Source organism: Sparus aurata, chromosome 7 (assembly GCF_900880675.1).
Source record: "Sparus aurata chromosome 7, fSpaAur1.1, whole genome shotgun sequence".
Classification (NCBI taxonomy): domain Eukaryota; kingdom Metazoa; phylum Chordata; class Actinopteri; order Spariformes; family Sparidae; genus Sparus; species Sparus aurata.
In genome coordinates this window covers 14,915,694-14,929,508 of record NC_044193.1, presented here as the reverse complement: position 1 = coordinate 14,929,508, position 13,815 = coordinate 14,915,694, and the positions used below count along the sequence as shown (strand labels likewise).

At 41.5% G+C, this 13,815-nt stretch overlaps 3 protein-coding genes across 5 annotated transcripts in view; 2 read left to right on the top strand and 1 right to left on the bottom strand.

Moving 5' to 3' along the window:
* Positions 1–1,405: 1,405 nt before the first annotated feature.
* etv7 (ETS variant transcription factor 7) lies at positions 1,406–6,920 on the bottom strand. Of its 2 annotated transcripts, XM_030422605.1 has the most exons (10): positions 6,831–6,920; positions 6,645–6,740; positions 6,267–6,414; positions 5,985–6,149; positions 5,744–5,902; positions 3,793–3,927; positions 3,520–3,657; positions 2,665–2,807; positions 2,480–2,580; positions 1,406–2,380 (listed from the first exon to the last, which is right to left on the bottom strand). In XM_030422605.1, exons 2-10 carry the CDS (start codon positions 6,675–6,677, stop codon positions 2,209–2,211), a joined length of 1,194 nt encoding a protein of 397 aa, XP_030278465.1. In that variant the 5' UTR covers positions 6,678–6,740; positions 6,831–6,920; the 3' UTR covers positions 1,406–2,208. The 2 variants fall into 2 exon arrangements, with proteins under 2 accessions (XP_030278465.1, XP_030278466.1); XM_030422606.1 differs by having other exon boundaries at positions 3,793–3,924; positions 6,645–6,870.
* A 326-nt stretch (positions 6,921–7,246) lies between these two features.
* On the top strand, positions 7,247–9,411 carry LOC115584819 (uncharacterized methyltransferase YdaC). Its single transcript, XM_030422608.1, has 4 exons — positions 7,247–7,405; positions 8,559–8,815; positions 8,907–9,087; positions 9,192–9,411. Exons 2-4 carry the CDS (start codon positions 8,561–8,563, stop codon positions 9,386–9,388), a joined length of 633 nt encoding a protein of 210 aa, XP_030278468.1. The 5' UTR covers positions 7,247–7,405; positions 8,559–8,560; the 3' UTR covers positions 9,389–9,411.
* A 2,217-nt stretch (positions 9,412–11,628) lies between these two features.
* The window catches only part of ube2t (ubiquitin-conjugating enzyme E2T (putative)), a 33,930-nt gene continuing 31,743 nt past the window's right edge, over positions 11,629–13,815 (top strand). For both annotated transcript variants that reach the window (XM_030422611.1, XM_030422610.1), the window contains exons 1-5: positions 11,629–11,784; positions 12,046–12,154; positions 12,754–12,823; positions 13,249–13,354; positions 13,497–13,595. In XM_030422611.1, the coding sequence (XP_030278471.1) occupies positions 12,046–12,154; positions 12,754–12,823; positions 13,249–13,354; positions 13,497–13,595 (384 nt within the window). In that variant the 5' untranslated portion in view covers positions 11,629–11,784. The remainder of the gene's footprint in view (positions 11,785–12,045; positions 12,155–12,753; positions 12,824–13,248; positions 13,355–13,496; positions 13,596–13,815) is intronic.

Sequence of the window (13,815 nt, the reverse complement as noted above, 5' to 3'; positions counted from 1 at the left end):
GTTTTTAGTTCGACAGCTTTTGGATGATTAAACATGCACCTGGTGAGGTTTAGGGTTTATAGTGAAAGAACAAACACATAGTCTGTTCTACCGCTGTGAATGACAGAACTGGATCACAATGTATTCATATATTTAAAGATAATTAATTAAATGTTGCTTCTAGAGGAGCACCATTTAACAGCAAATTCACTAATATCAAAAATATCTCAGTGAGTATAAGTTATTCCTCCTGTCCGGACCGATAGCTCTGGCTGCAGCACAGATAAGAGAGTCACTGATGTCAGAGCTTATCAATACAGTCTTTAATAACTTTGCCCCAGGGCCTGTGTTACCTCTTAAAAGGAGTTCAAAATAACAGTCTTCACTTGAGGAAGCAGCCAGCCGGAGTGAGGAGGGACAACCAGAGGGATTAAATCATGGTTTAAGGGTGTTGCTGCTATCTCATCCTTGGCCGCCGGTCTCTTAAAATGACATTAGGAGTGTAGTCGATCATCACAGCTTGTTTTGGGTTGTTAGTGCTGCTGCTGCCTCTCACTGTTAGACATCAGTACTGCTGCACAATCAGTCGAATCCAGAGGACATCACCAGTGTTTTGAGGTGACAAAACATTCAGCGTATTTTCATGTCAAAATGCGGGAAGTCTTTATAGTGTTAAAACTGCGACTTTCTCGTGGGGTCTGCCGGGAGGGCCGTGACTTCTGCTCTCGATGGAGCCACACATAAGATGTTTAAACATTAAAAAGCTAATTCTTCAAGTTGAGAAAGTCACAGTATATCGTAAAACTAATGAAATGTATAACTGTGAAAATACGTAGTTGCAAAGACTACACAGCCAACAGTCCTGTTAGTGACGTCGCCAACGGTCACCAGAACCCATAACCTAAACACTGTAGAGCTGCTCCTGTATATACTGATGAAATTCAGTCAATTTAAACCGATTTATTGTGATTTTCAACCTTTTCACAACCTTTTATGTGCCAAGTTGCTGCCATAGAAGTTATTTAGTTTTTACACTGAAATGTTTAGATTTTTTATTGTTTGCAAAAGGAGCCACACATTTCTGCAGTGTAGTCCCTCTGCAACTGATCCACTGGGTACTGTGCTACCACAGCACCCCCTGCTGGTACAGATACCAGCATGAGGGTACAGGCAAGAATAAGTACCATGAATGTATGTAGGTTTTCTTTACATATATTTTGAGCCTGCTAACGCAGAAAGTGATGTTTTTAAGGGGATTGTAGTTCTGACCAATTTGTGTTCTTCTACTGTTTTGTTTTCTTGAGTTTTTATTTATTTTGTGAAAGTATAACTAAATTACTATCTATTACTATCAAAGTAACAATAAGGTAATACGTGTTCTGAGACATTATTTGAGTATACAGATAAACACATTTTGGATGCACCATTTAAAAGATTTATTTTATTAAGCAGGAAAAATGTTGACAATTAACCCGCAGACTACTGCAAATGTGAAACTTAACAAGACCTCAACTTGAGGTTGATAAAGCAAACTATTTGTAAAATAAAATGTAAAAAAAAAAACTGTACGACTTGCACAAATTGGCATTCAACCTGCAAGTCAAACGTTTTTTGTGTGACCACGAACAATCACCAAACAATAAAAGCCTGAGAAATTTTAGTTCCTATGATGTTCTGGCTGTTTGAGTATTGATGTAATTTCTTTCACAGTTTTCCTCATCCCTTGACATTAGTGTTCGCTCTGATCACAGTGATAAATACAACGATTCACAGCAAAATTAAAAGCAACCTCACAGTGCAAGAATTCCTCACAATACATAACAACCCTGACTCCCCAGAAAGGTTGGGATGCTGTTCATGGCATATATAAAAGGACTGGCAATCCAAACTTTTTTTGGAACATTTTTTTACAAAAAAATAACAAAGTTTATCATATTTAAGCATTAAATATCTTGTCTTTGTGTGGTATTCAATTGAAGTTCAGTCGAAAAGCATTTTCAAGTCCCTGCATTCGGTTTGTATTTGCTGTGCACGGTGTCCCAACCTTTTTGGAATTGTGTCTGTACAGAACATTTGTATGTGAATTACATTTTGTGAAACCTGTACATGCATGGGTTATTTTCTGAAGCTCAAAATGCAAGGTAAATACACCATAATCCTCTGTAATAATGTGTGTTATTTTATCGTATTAAATACATTCAATACACTATTTTTGTTTGGTTTTTTTTCCTATGGGGGAGGCTGTGGAGAAGCACGATCAGGGGAAACCTCAAAATGGTCCTCGCTGAACTCATGTGCAGGACTGCTGTGCGGAAAGTCTCCGTCCTGAGGCGGAGTGTGTTCTGGGGACTCGCCGCAGTCGGCCAGCGGTTTCTTGATGTCCTGTGGGAGTTTGAGAAACCTAAAAGTGGGGAAAGAGAAGAGGGGATGTCCATAAATGTGAATGTTGGGTTTGGGGAAAAGAGAGAAGGAGAGCGACAAAGAGGAAAGACAAAGAGACCTGAAGAGGAGTTTTTGTCCTCGCTCCTTCTTGATGATGTTCAGCTTGTAGTAGTGCCGCAGAGCACGGGACATTTTCTCATACGTCATATTGTCCCTGTTCTGGGAAAAAAAAAAAAAGAGACCACACGTCATTGAGGGCGTTTTTTCTCCCACAAGATGAAACAGACAGACCTGGGTGCTTACCTTGTGGTTTCCCCAGAGACGTGCCAATCCATTGGGGTCAACCACCCTGAACACCAGGCTGCCCTGGTCTTCCCATCTGATGTATTCCTGGTAACGGTCGTCACACAGCAGCTGATACACGTAGTCCCACAGCAGTCTGCACTCTGGAGATGATTAGAACAAGAAGACACGTGTTGCCAAAACTGTCATCATCAGTTATCAGGGGTTCAACAGGGGTGGGAGGATAAAAGATATATTATGGTAGATGGCGATAAAAACACTCAACAATCTTTCCAGACATGCTGAATTCCTAATCCTGTCACCACAAGTGAAGGCTGCATATGCCGCAATAAAAGTTAAATGTGTGGAAATACTTTGGATTCCAAACTAGAGAATGGCAGGGAGACGAGGAGCCCACCAAAAAATTTAAAGCGACTCCAGTTGCCTATGTTTTAGAGTTTTTAACGCATATTTTGATGATTATCAGGAAAATACCATGAATCGCAGTTGGCCAGGATAATCTTGACATTTTTTTTTTCTTTGTCTCATGCCAAGCTTAGAAAGCTTTATGTATCAGAGTACAACTCCATCTCAAAACTCTCCTGTCTGTGTTGTTCTTTGCTTCGAAGAACAAAACCCCTGCTGCACGATGAGTAAACAGTGATGAATGCCTCAATATAAAAAAAAACTTGAGAAGCTGATGTATCAAACGCTTGTGTCTGTGAGTTTTTCAACCCCACCTAGTGATCAAAAATGTCTTGATTTAAACGGCTGTCCAGTTTTCTTACATATGTATGCACTTTCTCTAACCCAAACTACATTGTTTTTTGTATATTTTATGGCTAAATACTGTTAATAAACCAACTTGAAAGCTACCTGGGAGGCGGCCGTTGGCTTTGTGCAGTGGGCTCCTGGGCTTCTCTCTGCTGGACAGGTTGAGCGGTTCCTGGGTGATGCCCTCTGTTTGTGTGGGGGCTTGGTTGTGGGGCGACGTGGAGATATCTGCTGATCCATCTATAATAGAGAGAGTGAAGGAAAGATCCAGAGAGCAACAGAGAGTGGAAAGCAAAATCGGAAGAAAAAAAAATGTGAATAATTACATCTGCGGGGGAACTTTATTTCTTATAACTGTCCTTTGTTTATACCCACTGGTGTGTGTGAGTGGAGCAGGGTAGGTATAAAAGATCATGGGACGATCTCTGAGAGGTGACGTGGGCTCTGGCTGGCTGGTCATGGCGGTTACAACAGCTGCCGACACTGCAGTTGTGAAAGCCAGGGAAACTGCTAGAGAGAAATATGAGGAACTGTGAAAAAAGAGCTAAACAGAAAGTAAAAGAAAACAGTTTTTACATTCACTGCTAAACTCAAAGAGGCCATTTCACTACTCGTTGCAGTATGTTGGACAAAGTGTTAGATCTGGACTCTGGAGTTCAAAGATAATTGGCTTCCAGGTAATCATGGCACACCCACTTGCACAAGTCCTGTTCCTCAAACAGAAAGTACCATCTTTATGGTCCAGTGAAACAAAGAGTGTGTTTGTGCTCCTCTACTGGAGGGTAAAATGCCCTCACATAAGGGCTGAGTAAAAAGAAAAGTCATTTTACTCAAGGACCGCCCTTGTGCTTTTTGGTCATCCACATTTATCTTTACGGTTACGGTTTACGGTTGCAGCTGCAAATACATTTTTACATGCAACACATTGCAGGATACACATGAGGCGGTTCGGTTCATCAAAATGTAGCGAGACATTAAAGCACTGCTTACAACAAGTTTTATTTCCATTTTATACACATAATAATCCATGCCATTTTGAAATTGTGCTATCTTTTTCAACCCCTGGTCCTCACATGTATAGAAAAAGTGATAATTTGACTTGCATGTGGTTTTCAGGGCAGCGTGCATTAAGACTTGGGAACAAGAATCTGACAGATGTATCGACAAATGCAATAAATCGGTCGGAGGAGAGAGCAATGAATTCCTGCATGATTCGTTTGCACATGTGCAGCGCGTACCGCTGCTCTGATCAGGAAGTGTTTGTACAATCTAACCTGGATAAACAAGTTTTATTTGATACGCAACACACTCGAGCAATTATCTTGCACAGTATGATTGTGTGCGCCCACATCTGAATACTGGAACAATATGACCTTGGTGTCGATAGTTTGTTGTCCTGATCTTTCCTGTATGCAAGAACGAAATGCTTAAATGTGACTGTCCTTGTTTTGTTGAACATCTGTGCCTGTTTTGCCGAACTCAATTTCCAGAATAAAGGTTGCTGACGTATGTTCGTGCAAACCACTGACGTGCAAAACTTTCTTGCAACAACTTTATGGGTTCTTTGGGATCAGTGTTAACTTTTATCTTGCTGCAATGCTTCTGGTAAGGTTTGGGCACAAAAACAGCTTAGTTAGGGTTAGGAAAAGAGCAGGTTTTTACTTATAAAACCTTTTTCTGTTGCCGCAAACACGGCTGCAAATTGTTCAAAGTCTCATTAATGGGTAACGGGCAATTTTACAGTTCTTAGGGAGTGTTGCATATGTGAAAAAATGAGTATACAAGTGTTTCGGCTCAAGAGGAAGCTGCATGTAATCTGATAAATTGCCTCAAGTCATGTCACTCAGCGGCTCAGCTGCATTATGGGTGACGCAGCCACAGGGTTTTGAAAAAAGGAAGAAGAATGCGTGGAATAATAAAAAAAAGGTGATATGTCTTTGATTTTTTGTTTTGAAAACGTTGATAATGATTCGAACAGCGTTGTAGGAGGGCGCTGCTGGACAAGTGGACTGCTTTTCAAAATCTGGTGCCTAGATTACCCACAATGCAACTCAGCCACTGAGTGGATATGCAGTGGTATTCCCCAAGCTGCCCTCTGCCCTGTAGCTCCACCCCTTTCCCCCTCCACCTCAGATATGACCATCAGGCCATAAAAATGTACTGATAAATTTGAAACCTATGACGAGCACAAATGTACGGATTACTGAATTGCAGAAACGTTAACTGTCCTGGCAACAGTTCTCTCTAGTCTATTGATAGCTTCTGAGAAACTGAGTCTCTCAAAATGAAACTGAGTCTAGCGGATTTACTCCTTGACATTACTGACCTTGGCTGTCACTGACTGTGGGGGGCTGGCCCTCTTGAACGTTCTGCGGGGGGATCTGGCAGCTCACCGGGCTCTGGATGTTCCCGGTTGCCTGAGAGGGAGTCATTACACTCCTTCTTTGCTGTTTTACGCACTGCAGGATCTCATACAGGACATCTCCTGTGGAAAAGAAAGGGGGTGCACATTACCACACAGTCACATAAGTAGTCGGCACACGCTCTCCTTCTGCACTCGATCCTACCTGAGCTGGGACAACGGCGCCTGAAGTCCTCCTTGGTGAGCAGGCACAGGGCTCGACCATTCATCTCAAAGCGTCCCTTCTCGGGCCGGCGCAGAGAGTACTCCTTCTGAGCCCAGTGGAGCCAGTGTGCAACATCCTCCTTGTCCCACAGAGATGGGTTTATTCCTGGAAAAGAGATGCACAGGTCAAGAGGTCAAAACCCCCACTGTGACAGGTGGCGTTTGTGTCTGCTTTGCTGCATACAGTGAAGTCCTCCACTGTGCATGTCAGGGTTTGACTCACGCAGCCGTCCCGGTAGATGCCACAAGTCCTCCTGAGTGGGAGGACTGACCACAGGAAGCTGGTTAGGGGGGGAGTGATGCACACTGAGAGGGACGTTGACTTGGCTTCCATGCACTACAGTCACAGGAGTGTTTGCCCCGTTTTCTTGCTGCAAAAAAAAAACACCAACACATGAATATGTGCCCATGAAGTGCACATTTTCACCACTTAATGGCAGCAAAGAAACAGCAATGCAAGGAGACTTTAAAACATTTTTTTTCTTAGAAAGCATTCCCCAAGATTGAATAATGTCAATCTTAAAATTAAATAAATAAAATAAAAAAACATAAATAATGCAGTTGTGCTCTCTGTGACAGCAACAGTTTGCTCTGGACTTACTTTGACCAATGGTGGCGGGGAAACGTTCTCCATGGAACTGTCCTCTATCTATTCGACTGTACGATTATTTCCTTGACAGCAAACCCACGAGTCGTCCTAAAAATGAAACAAAGTGACGGTCAAACCTGCGGGAAGTGCATTTCAAATGGAGTAATGTATAAAACGCTCGGAGAAATAAAACTCTACTATTTTCATATTCGATCCTTCCGGGAAATGAAAACGAAAGAAACACAATCCTGTCGAAGGGGGGCGGGTGTGTGTGTGTGTGTGTGTGTGTGTGCAAAGTTGGCTGATTGGAGGAATCGACCGCAGAAAGCGCTTCCTAAAAAAACAAACAAAAAAAACACGTGAGAGCTCAACAGTTCTGCGTGTTTGCAGGAAAGTTGCTTCAAATATAGGAACATCTCTTTCTGTGTGTTTTATTCACGCTTTAGAAATATCTGACTGAGGACAGACAGTGTGTGTGTGTGTGTGTGTGTGTGTGCGTGCGCGCGCGCACGTGTGTGTTTGTGCGTGCGCGTGTGTGCGTGGTGGTCTAGGTGGCGGTGTCAAAAAAAATAGCAGGAAGTGAGTGATAGATACATAAAAAAGAGAGAGAGTGAAAGAAAAAAACAGTGGGAGTGTTAATACATGAGTGATCCTACAGGACAGAGTGCGCCTCGGAGCTCCTCCTCCTCCTCCCGCAGCACTCACTGAAGACCAAACACACGGCCGGATCACACTGTTACACTGCAGGAACACACTGCTGAACTACAGGATAGGTAAGAAGTCCATCAGAGAACATGAGCAAACACAACTGACAGGGTTTTAACTGTAGTTCAAGCGGATTCGACGCCCCCAAACACAGCGAGAAAGCTTCCACCTAAGTAGTATACTTAACTACCACAAGGGGGCAGTATCAGCCAGGTGAAAGTAGGGAAAATAGACAGGCATGACGCAGGACGCCTCTGCAAGGACTACAAGCATATAAAGTAATATTATTTAGTGTACGGTGTCAAAATGATGATGAATATAACATTGAAGTACCTACAGGAACTATAAGATACAACTGATGACACAGAGAGCCCCTCCACTGAGTAAAAAGGCTGATCCCCCAGTTTTGAAATATCTGGATCATAACTGCTCATTACTTGAAAATCTCACTGTGAATCTTCATGTTTTGATTTGATTGCGGACTGGGGGGAAAAACATGATTAAAAAGAGCTAGATCTACTTATACACAGTGGCGCCCCACACAGGGTGGCCAGCAGGGGCCCCAGCTGAGTCGTGTATGCATAATATGCTCCTCAGTGACGCATCGTTTCCACATACGTATGTGTCTGTAGATGCGTGAATATGGATTATGACCCCAGTATTATAACAGATGGATAGAAACATCCTGTTCAGCCATGGGGGGAATTATAGAGCGAAAAAACATCTAGAGGGACTATTTGTTTACAATAAATCAGTGATGTTTATTTTCACAATAATCTAAATTTCTCCTAAATGCACATTTCATTTATGTTTGTTTTAAAAGTAGTTCTGGTTGTACAGGTGTCCCAAAAAGTCTGTTTTGACCAATAATAAAAATGTATTTAATCTAATTTGTTTTGGTCTTTTTTAAATATGTCTTGATGCAAGCTCCTTTTTTAAAGCACAATTTAACTACTTGTGCGATTAAAAAGTGATGACGACAAAATTGGTCATTTTAGAAAAGTGGTGGGAACATGTACCCAGCGTCACCTATGATGCCACCATTTTGTTATGCATTGTTAACACTAACAGGAAACCAGTGCTTAGTCAAGATTTGTAAACACTGGGTCACTGGCTATGCGAGCTACACCCATTTGCGTTGCATTCTCTGGTTGTAAAATAGTTTTTGGATCCATCTGCATTAACCTGGACCCACATGTCTTTTCTGTCATCTTTTTTCAGTGATGTGGGCTGAAAAACTGGGCAAACAGTTGGGCCACCCAACACGATCAGTAGCAGGGTGGCTGGTCAGTAGGTTTCTTACAGCACGCAACAGGATCCTTGAGGAAAATGCTGTGAAGCTGAGTGGGATCCAACCAGGGGATACAGTGCTGGAGCTGGGTCACGGCCCTGGACTGGGTCTGCAGTCAGCAGCCAAACTGCTCACAGAGCCCACAGGCCACCTCATAGGGGTGGATTACTCAGAGTACATGCATCAGGTCAAGTATAAAGTGGAAGTCAAGTCTGTTTTTCACATTCATGTTGAAGTTTGTTGAAGTTTCCTGAAAAGTTTTCCTTCTTCTCTTACAGATGGCAAATGAGCGACTTAAGGAACTTATTGCCAGTGGGAAAGTGACCCTGCACCACTGTGACGTTGCAGCGATGCCTCTTGCAGACAGCACTGTGGATAAAGTTTTTCACTGTAACTGCTACTACTTCTGGCCTGACCTCAGGAAGGGAGCCGCAGAGATACGCAGAGTAATGAAACCAGGTAGGATATGACGTTGTTATGGTAAGCCAGTCTTTATTTCTACTCTACTTTCTTCGATTAACTTCCTTATTTTTGACTTTCTTCTCACTGCACAAATGTCCTAGGAGGCTTGATGGTGACCACACTGAGGCTGAGCAATGTGGCTGCTTTTGCAGCAAAGCGAGTGATGCCAGGAGAGAACTGGCGCCCCGAGGCCTACATGGCAGCTCTGAGAGACTCTGGCTTCAGTGACGTCAATATGGAAGACAAACAGAGCAACCACATCACGTTTCAGGCTATTTATGCCACTGCCTTGAAATAAGATTAAAATTGAACTGAGGGTGAGAGGTTGTCTGTGTTGTGATTTTTCTTTAATGCATGAATAGAAACAAACTAGAAACACAGAGAAGAAGTGAAATACAACACCGCTGTTAATTATGTTTGCTTTCTATGCATTCACATAAAAATGTTAAAGGTCAAGTGTGTAGGATTTAGTGGCTTAGAGCAGTGTGGTTCCAAACTGCAACCAACTGCACACCCCTTGTCGCCCTTCGTTCTCGGTGGCTGCTTAAAACACATCAGTGCCAGTATTTGGTTTGTCCTTTCTGGGCTGCCTTAGAAACATGTTGGACCTTGTGGAGGAGTACCTGCTCCCTCTGTAGATGTAAAAGGCTCACTGTAAGGTAACAAAAAAACACAATGATTCTCAGTTTCAAGAGATAATACGCCAATGAGAACAATTATGAATATGTTTATATGATCTATTACATTTTTGCTCATAAATGCCCCTATATCCTACACACTGGAACTTTTAATGGAAGTGAGTTAGCCTTTTGTTTTTAATAACTGAATGACCTGAAAGTGATGATATGAATTTCATAAAATCAAATAAAAACAAAGTTGAAAGATGTATTGCTGCAAAATTCAAAAACTATTGCAATGCATTAATTGAAGTGTTGGGCACCGGTTACAACGTTCAAAATTACAGACAATAAATAAGCTGCTCATAAAAGTGCCTCTGCGCTACTTTACAATTAGAAAAGATGATAAACTTACAGGTATTTATAGAAGCCTATAGATGAAAACATTGAGCTATGCAGGAGTGATTGCAGTGATGGAATGCAAAAAAGTAACTACTACTAAAGTACAATCATGAAGCACTTGTACTTTACATAGTATTAAAATGTTCTATTACTTCATACTTCCACTACATTTTGGAGGCAAATATTATACTATTTACTGTTGATGAAGGCTCTCAGTCATCCAGGTCAGGGAAAATCTAATTGCTGTATTGTAGGCAACTCGACTCGTTTCCCCTCTCACCCAAGAGGCTTCCTCAGTTCGATATGTCCTTAAGAAAATGAAAGGAGTCCAGTTGCCTACGATACAGCACTTAGATATACTTTTTACCTTTTTTTTTATGAGTACATTTAGTGCCAGAAAATTACTTTTGACACTCAAGTATGTAGTGACAAATATAAACTGGGTTATGACCATGCATATAAATTGATTTGAGAAATACACCTTGCAGTTGTGTGCCAACAGTGAATATGAGCCTGATGTAAGACCAAGGTCAGATACTCCCTTTATAATAACAAGGCTGGAGTGAGGGAGCACTCAAGGCCACAGATAGGGGCCTGGGTGAGACACTTTGTAGGCATTAAGGAACACATTAAAAAATGAAGATGATAGTCTTGCGTGATCATGACGAGGGGGGTGGTCCAAGAAGGGCGTTGGTGACCTTGACCCCAGGTATAAAAGGGGGTGATCAGGGGAGATTTCTCAGTTGCCACGGGGTAACTCATGGAATTGTAACTTCTCTTGGAATAAACACCTTTTTGACTGAAGACCTTTTGCCTCGCCTCTGATTTTGGGACTTAGTCTCTGAGCAATTTTGGGACTTAGGCTCTGAGCGGTTGGCCTCTGGTCTGGACTTAGGTTCTGAGCGGATTTCACCTCTGATTGGGACTTAGACTCAGAGCTGTATCTCCTTTAATTTGGATTTTAACCTTTGAGCAGATTTACAGGGTCTGACAGTGGAATAATTTGACGGATAAGGAGGTATTCTCCCACTACAAGTACATATAATATATCATACTGAAAGACTTAGTGTTATTCATAGGGTGACCTTGCAAAGTGATAATTTAACGTGATATCTTTTTATCTATCTACTTTTCTATATCTACTTTTACTGAAGTGTTGCTTTTACTTTTTACAGCTCTGGGTGGTTGTACTGTTAGTAAAATAAGGGGTAAAAAAAAAAAAAACAGACAGACAGACAGAATTAATAACAGTGGCCTCGGGTTAGACATAGACAAATTGATCAAATAAAGATAGATTTTGAGAATAGAAAACTCATCCACGCCAACTTCGTTTGTCCAAAATGTACACATCAATCAACGACGAAGCTCTGACCTCGTTGGTTTTCTGGCAAGTGAGACAGGCTGTGAGATTCAGGTTCATGCTGTATCCACGTCATAAAGACAATACTCGCAAGCCGACGACAGGTGGCGCTCGTGTTCTGGCTTGGTGAAAACTCGCCTTTAAAACAAGAGAAGAAGAAGACGTTAAGCGCGGGCGATGTTGATGACGTAGGGAGAGGGAAATCCAAAACAGAGCTTTCGTCGCTTCCTCTCTGACGGTGGTGTGAAGTTAAGAAGTGAAGTTTAACTGAGTTTAGGTCGGGAAGTGGACGACAGTTATCAAAGCGGGAGAAAAGTAAGTCTGTGTGTTTTAATATCGAGTATGCAACATCTTATTTCGACCGTGGTTTTGTTACTTGACTCACAGAGACAACAGGTTTACATAATCAGTAAACGTAAACGTTAAGTTAACTAGCTTGGAGCTTCTAACACGACAGCTAACGTTGAATAAAATTAAGTCAAACGCAACAGTGATGCTAACTAACTAAACTTTTGAGCGAATGTTTTTTATCAGTTGAAAATGAATACTTAAGTAATAACAGTCCTCTGCTTACAGATGCAGAGGGCTTCCCGTTTGAAGCGTGAACTCCAGATGCTGAGCACCGAGCCCCCTCCCGGGATAACCTGCTGGCAGACCGAGGAACGGATAGACGACCTCCGGGCACGTAAGTGATCTCAGCGCTAAGGTCTTGAAATTGAAATAATTAAAACAACAAAAAACAGGAATTTGTTGCACCAGTGTACCACATCCACTACTCAACTATTCCTACTACTTGGGATATTGTAGTGTTTCACTTGATTGTGTATTCTTCTGACATATCTTAATTTTTAATTTGTGTATTGGTATTTGGTCCCCACAAATAATGCAACACATTTAATTTGACGTTTATTGCATATCCATGCACACGCATATATGCACCCATATCCCAATATACCAAATTAATTTTGAGTGGTAGTAGTAGATCGTTTATCCCACAGCAATCAGACTGCTTAACTCAATCACTACCCGATCAATCACTTGATCAACTCACATGTTTGCTTTTTGTAAATATGTTATTGTTTTTGTAACTACATTTTTTTCCTATTTATTTTCTATTTAACTTTACGTATATTTGTCTGCTTCTTTTTCCTGTACTTGTGCATCTTGAGCTGTTGTAACAAGTGAATTTTCCTGTTGTGGGATAAATAAAGCCCATCTAATCTAATCTAGTGAATGTGATAAGCTACCTGATAATGCTTTATTTCACACTTTTCTGGTTTACAGAGATAATGGGTGGTACAGATACTCCATATGATGGTGGACTCTTCTCCTTAGAGATCAAGGTCCCAGAGAGGTACACCCCTTATTTAATTTCTGCGTTTGTACATTTTTTATTCCTTTCCTCACCTCCTCTCCTCAGCTCTGAGTCCCTCCCACCACAGATGTGAGCGGAGTAGGCAAGGAAGAGACACGCAGAGGGAGGAGTTTAAGCGAAAGGCATTTATCAAAATAAGAAATCATTGCTCTGGAGCCATCATTTTAAAGAGATACCAATTAAATATGATGTGTGGCACAGCTGCATCGTCCTTTTTTATATAGCCTACTGTTGAAAGGAGCATTTTAGGAATTGAGACATCCTTCAATATGTGGCACAGAGATCTTAAAAGAGACAAGGAGGACACTCAAAGGATTAACACTGATGTGTTCTGTCTTCCCTTTCTATGTTATAAAAACTTACTCTAGTCTAGCAAGACTTACCCACTGTTTTCTTTCTCCTAGGTACCCATTTGAGCCTCCTAAAATACGATTCTTGACTCCCATTTACCACCCAAACATCGACAATTCAGGACGTATTTGTCATGATGCTCTCAAACTCCCACCAAAGGTTGTAACTGGTGACAAACAAAATCCAAAAAATATTGTTTTATTTCCATCATCTGGCTTTTGCTTTGAATGAGTGAGGCAATATACCAGCTAACAGTGGATTGAATGTTTTTTCTTTTTTTTCTTTTGTTCATTTTATTCAGGGTGCCTGGAAACCATCCTTAAACATCTCCACAGTCCTCACCTCCATTCAGCTGCTCATGGCTGAGCCCAATCCAGATGACCCGCTCATGGCCGATATTGTGAGTCACACATAATCCTGCACTCACAAAAACCTACTTACGATTACGAAAATTCCTTTATTAGATTGATTTTGGACATCAGGATGGCTGAGAACTAAATACCACTATGCCTAAAATTTGTACCTGGAAAAAGAAACGAGTGCTCCTTCCAGGATGCTTTCTTTCTTTTTATTACAAGCCAGAAGTTTTACTAAATGCCAGAATAACTTGTTTACATATC

Excerpts from the sequence above, each read along its gene's own strand:
- etv7 (XM_030422605.1), bottom strand. The coding sequence starts at position 6,677 with ATGGAGAACGTTTCCCCGCCACCATTGGTCAAA. Across the intron at positions 6,150-6,266 it reads GCATCTACCGGGACGGCTGC|GAATAAACCCATCTCTGTGG; the intron begins GTGAGTCAAACC and ends TCTCTTTTCCAG. Across the intron at positions 2,581-2,664 it reads GTCTCTGGGGAAACCACAAG|AACAGGGACAATATGACGTA; the intron begins GTAAGCACCCAG and ends TTTTTTTCCCAG.
- LOC115584819 (XM_030422608.1), top strand. The coding sequence starts at position 8,561 with ATGTGGGCTGAAAAACTGGGCAAACAGTTGGGCCACCCAACACGATCA. Across the intron at positions 8,816-8,906 it reads ACTCAGAGTACATGCATCAG|ATGGCAAATGAGCGACTTAA; the intron begins GTCAAGTATAAA and ends CTTCTCTTACAG. Across the intron at positions 9,088-9,191 it reads ACGCAGAGTAATGAAACCAG|GAGGCTTGATGGTGACCACA; the intron begins GTAGGATATGAC and ends CAAATGTCCTAG.